The following is a 4,969-nucleotide window of genomic DNA, read 5'->3' as shown; positions in this document are numbered from 1 at the left end:
GAATACATTTGTGTGGACTTTCTGTCTGCAGATTTTAGTTCACTGTAGTCAGGCTGAACAACATCAGGGCATAGTCAACTTCTGATTAGCAGGACACAGTTTTATGTGAGGTGAGGGTTGGCTGTGTCACAGATGCAGTGTCACGAGCGGGCTCCCTTTCAGCTTACTAACCTCAGTGCGGTGCTTTCGGAGAGTGCCTGTGCTGTTTCCACAACCAGCTGTGATGCAGAAGGAGTGTTGACGTCACTTGGGGAGAGGCGTGCAAAATTTGGTAGTCTGAGCACCAGAGCTGGCTATGTATGACATCAGCACCATGCCGTGAAATGGTGTAAAGAAGGACAGTCACGGGGAGAAGTGACAGGAAGGACGTTTGGTGGGTTCTGCATAGAACCAGCTCAGCTCCTGGTAGTCACAGGCTTAGGAAGGCTTGGAGGGGCTCTGTGTGTGGCCTCTTCGGTGTCCATTCGCTCTGGTACTGGTGGCTCCAGGTTTAGGGAGGGAAAGTCTTCTGAGCCTGGATGTAGTCTGTGGTGTGTGCTTGGGACTGCTTCAGCTTTTTGGCAGGTCTAGGGGTGTTAGAAGAGTTTCCAACGCATCCATGTAATGGTAGGACTTAACTCAGGACCAGTAAGTAGTAGGATCAAGCTCCTTTAACTGGCTTGGATCCAGGAGGGTTGTGTAGAGCAGCTGGGGTGCCTGCACTGTCCTGACGTGTGTGTTGTACCTGTGTACGTATCTACATACCTGTGTAATGGAGTGTATCCATTCATCCGCTGGACCACCTTATCTGAGATGGCTCAGATGAAGAAGCGTTGAGTGTATACGCTGTCTGGTGTCGTGCGGTCATTCGGAGGTGTTTCTTCAGTGTGAACCTTCTGGCAAAGAGAGGAGTCATTCCTCTTTCTTGAGTAGACTGTTAATGAGTCCTCAGTTGAAACGTATTTTCTATTGGATGCCAACCAAAAACATGAAACAGAAAGCATATTATTGTTTCACTTCATAATCAGTAAATTAGCTACATCAGAGTGGAGGACTTGCATTTGAGACATTTCTGGTGTTTTGGAGAAAAAATAAGTTTTCACTTAATGTCTATTTTTCTTATAAATAAATACAGAGGATCCTGAAATCAGTCCATTTCAGGAAAAAAAAAAGTATATTTGAAATCCTGTTGCTTACTTCCCTAGGATGTTGATGCTACAAACCCAAATTATGAAATTATGTGTATGATAAGGGATTTCAGGGGAAGTTTGGATTATAGACCACTGACAACTGCAGATCCTGTAAGTAACCGAGCAACATGGAATTTTTTTATCCTTCTGTAGTTTTTCTATGTGTTTTCACATAGAAATTTTTTCAGTGTATGTTTCTGTAAACATGAAAAATTGTTTAATCTGCATTAGTATTCATTATAGCATGGATTTATTTTTTCAGTAATTTGATAATACTGAAATTAGTAGGTATTGAAAGTCCTAGGTTACTAAATCATTGTTAATTATGGTATGGCATTTAAATATCTTTTTACTGTAAAATAATACTAGTATGTACTAAGTAGTCACTCAGCCTCTGTATTGTAAATTTTCCTGGGATGCTAGGGGGTGTGCACACAAAACCATTAAGCTTCCCTGAAAACCTCTGTAGTCTATGAATATTAATATTTGATCTTTGGAGGTGATGCAGACAAGTCAGATGACCAGAATCCTGAAAAGATTAAGTTTATCAGATCTCTGGAAATCAGTGTTTGACAATTCCTGTCAATAGCGTATCTACCCTGTTAGAGCTGGATTTATTAGCAAAGTTCTAAGATGTACCTGGTACTCAGCAGGATTGCATTACTGTCTGCAGGCAGTTTTGTTGATGTATGGTTCTCGCCTTGGCTTCTTAGCTATTGTGCAGACACAAGGGGAGTTCAGATAACTCCCTGTCTTGAAAATTTCTCTTTGTTCAAATGATAGGTTAATTAATTCAAGAATAGAAGTAAAATAAAGCAAAATGTCATATAGACGGAACTGGGGCATAGCTCACTGAGAGGTTGTTTCTTTTGCAGATTGATGAGCACAGGATATGTGTTTGTGTACGAAAACGGCCACTCAATAAAAAAGGTATGACCACTGAAGATTTTGCTGAGATTTTTATCTGAAGAAGCTGCTTCTGATAGTAGTATTATTTGTGTTAAAGCCATCTACAAATACTGATCAAAGGTGGAATTGTTATACTGGACAGGATGTGTGACAGACCCAGAAAATTTTTGCTTTTACTGTTTTCTTATTCCGTGGTTTGGGTTTTTTTTTCTTATATTGCTCTTAAAGAAGTGCATAATCTCAAAAATTTTTTCATCAAAACTTTTTTGCATAGCCTATTCAATAAGGGCATTCAGTGTACAAGTCTGGTACCCGTTGAATTTCTGTTTCAGTGTTGGAGGCTATCTTCAATGAAATCTGATATTCTGGGGGAAACATCACCTTTTACCTGCCCCGAAGGTGGACAAAGTGAAATCACAATAAATGAGAGCAAATTGCCATGGGGCGTGAGTTGAGATTCAGAAATAGGATTTGATTTTGCGAAAGTTACACATCTTAGGTATGAGTGGTTTGGAGGCATTAAAAAAATAGTTCAGAAGTATTTGTAGGAAGGTCAGTGTCTTAAGTAAAAAGGAGATAAAGTAATTTTGCATTTTTAAGAACAAAGTGTAGGAAAAAAAATCATTAATGAAGTAGTCTATGCAGGAGACGAACCATAGAGGTAATCTAATAGCCACATGATACAGGCTTCTGAAAACACACACTTCATAAGAAACAGTATTTCTTATGTCACAGTTTAAAATGGAAGAATATGAAAGAATCAAATATACTAGTGCATAACCCCCTGCAGAGAAAAACTAGAATTACTTGGTTTTGTCAGTCTCAGCAAGAACAGAATTACTACCAAAATCTTTAGGTCTTCTCAGTTCCAGTCGTTTTGTAGATTTACATTGCAGGAAGTATTAAAACTGACATTTTAAGATTTTATTTCAGTGATGTATTTTTATAATTGAGAAATGTATGGTGGGTTTCAGGGACGCTATTCCAAATTTTTCTCAGCAAGGAATACAGGTTGCCCTAACGAATAGCTGGGAGAGTGAGTAATTGTCCAAACAATTGCTTAAAACCCTCAGCTTTTAACTTTAACTTAAACTAAAAACCTTTTGCCACAAAGAATTGACCGACATATATTATATCTCTTTTCATTACTGTTCCATATTTCTTCTCTGTGATTACTGCAGAATAGTTGCATTTAATTTTATTGCAGTGCAGTTGAAAATCTGATTTAGTAGTGACTTGAATGCATATTTCTGTTGGTGTATGATGCCGTGAAGTGGTAACCATTGCACTGTTTGAGCAGTATGTTAACTGATGAGGAGATTTCTATCTGATTGTGTTTAGCCACGTCACATTTTTGAACTGTATGCCTTAAGAAATTTTACACAGAAACGCAAGTAGGACACATTAGTGATCCTGACTGTACACATAAAATGTCTTTATTTTTGTGCATATCATGGATCACTGGGTTCTCTGTTTTGCTGACTCATATCATACCACAATTAGTAGTAAATTGTAGTGCTGGGGAGTAATTATAGCCTGGGAGCTCACTATTGAATTCGCATCTAGATGGCTTTTGTTCATTCCCAGTGATAGGAAGGATCATTAGCATTTTCAGCTTTTTCTGCTTACAAGGTAATGTTTAGAAAAGGATTTTACTTTATAGAAATTCTGTATTAAAGATGTGTACTTTATATTCCTGGAAGAATACACACATGAAAATGTCTGGGTAGAACAAAAGCACAATTTTTCTTTTTGAAAGCTGTGACCGTATCACTGTAACATTGAGTATTTAGGGAAAATAAAAAGATAAAATTCTGAAATAAAGTAGGTATCATAGTAATACTAATTTCTTTGTGTTTTTGACAGCCCAAGCAGTATAGAACTTCACCTTCCAGTTCCTTGGGTGGAGAAATTATTCATGTCAACTAAAAGGATATGGCAGTAATCTGTAAAGCAGTATACAGCCTGGTGGAAATAGAACCAATATCCATGGAAACTGTTGTTGCAGAATACATAACAAGCTACAATTATAGTGCTGTAATTAATGATCTTAGTTCTTCCAATCAGCTTGGTACAGTGTGTTTTTAGTAATTGGTGGGATAGGATGACTAGTCTTCCAAAATGAAATCTCTTATATTATCTAGGCATCACTAACCCAGAACCATTGCAGTGTTGTTGCTTGGAGGAGCTGTGTTATCTGAGATGTTCTAGGAGTGTAAATAATGAAAAAATGTAAAACATAATGATGTGTCGTTAGTTAAATATATATTTCACTTATTTTATAGAAACTTTAATGAAAGACCTTGATGTAATAACAATTCCTAGTAAAGATGTTGTGATGGTACATGAACCAAAACAAAAAGTGGATTTGACAAGGTACCTAGAAAACCAAACTTTTCGTTTTGATTATGCCTTTGATGACACGGCTCCTAATGAAATGGTTTACAGGTATGTGTATATGCTTTTTTTTTTTTTGGTGAATATTTTTCTCATGTATCTCCCATATCAATAACTCTGGACTTCCGTTGCTCACGGACTTTACTCCTCTGTGTTACCTGATTATGAATATTGCTACATCCATTCTTTTGTCTGTGTACTTTTGTTTTAACTCTTTATCTCGAATTCTTCACCTGCAATGTTGGCTCCTCCTCCGCTGACCTCAGTCCTGCTCTTAGTCCTCCTCCACGCTCTGCTGCTTCCCAGGCTCTAGGGTGTATTGCCTGCCTCCTCAGCTGCGGCCTACGCGAACAACTTCATGAGCTCTCCCTTCGCCTCAGGGTTACTGCCGTATTAGTGTGTGTGTGCAGCCCCTGAGGAACCTGAGTCATGGCTTTTGGTCTTCAGGAAACTTGGAAGAAAAGGACAGGTCCAGCCCCAAACAGCTTCCAGTT

General features: G+C 38.4%; 1 protein-coding gene across 3 annotated transcripts in view; it reads left to right on the top strand.

Annotated features, from left to right (window-relative positions):
- Positions 1-4,969, top strand: part of KIF2A (kinesin heavy chain member 2A) — a 39,563-nt gene that overhangs the window by 12,129 nt on the left and 22,465 nt on the right. For all 3 annotated transcript variants that reach the window (XM_010154838.1, XM_010154837.1, XM_010154836.1), the window contains exons 7-9: positions 1,185-1,280; positions 2,045-2,099; positions 4,364-4,526. In XM_010154838.1, coding sequence (XP_010153140.1) covers positions 1,185-1,280; positions 2,045-2,099; positions 4,364-4,526 — 314 coding nt within the window. The remainder of the gene's footprint in view (positions 1-1,184; positions 1,281-2,044; positions 2,100-4,363; positions 4,527-4,969) is intronic.

The sequence above is a fragment of the Eurypyga helias genome, unplaced genomic scaffold (genome assembly GCF_000690775.1).
Source record: "Eurypyga helias isolate BGI_N326 unplaced genomic scaffold, ASM69077v1 scaffold14527, whole genome shotgun sequence".
Classification (NCBI taxonomy): domain Eukaryota; kingdom Metazoa; phylum Chordata; class Aves; order Eurypygiformes; family Eurypygidae; genus Eurypyga; species Eurypyga helias.
Note: the sequence above shows the minus strand (reverse complement) of the source record. Positions and strands in the feature narration are given on the sequence as shown.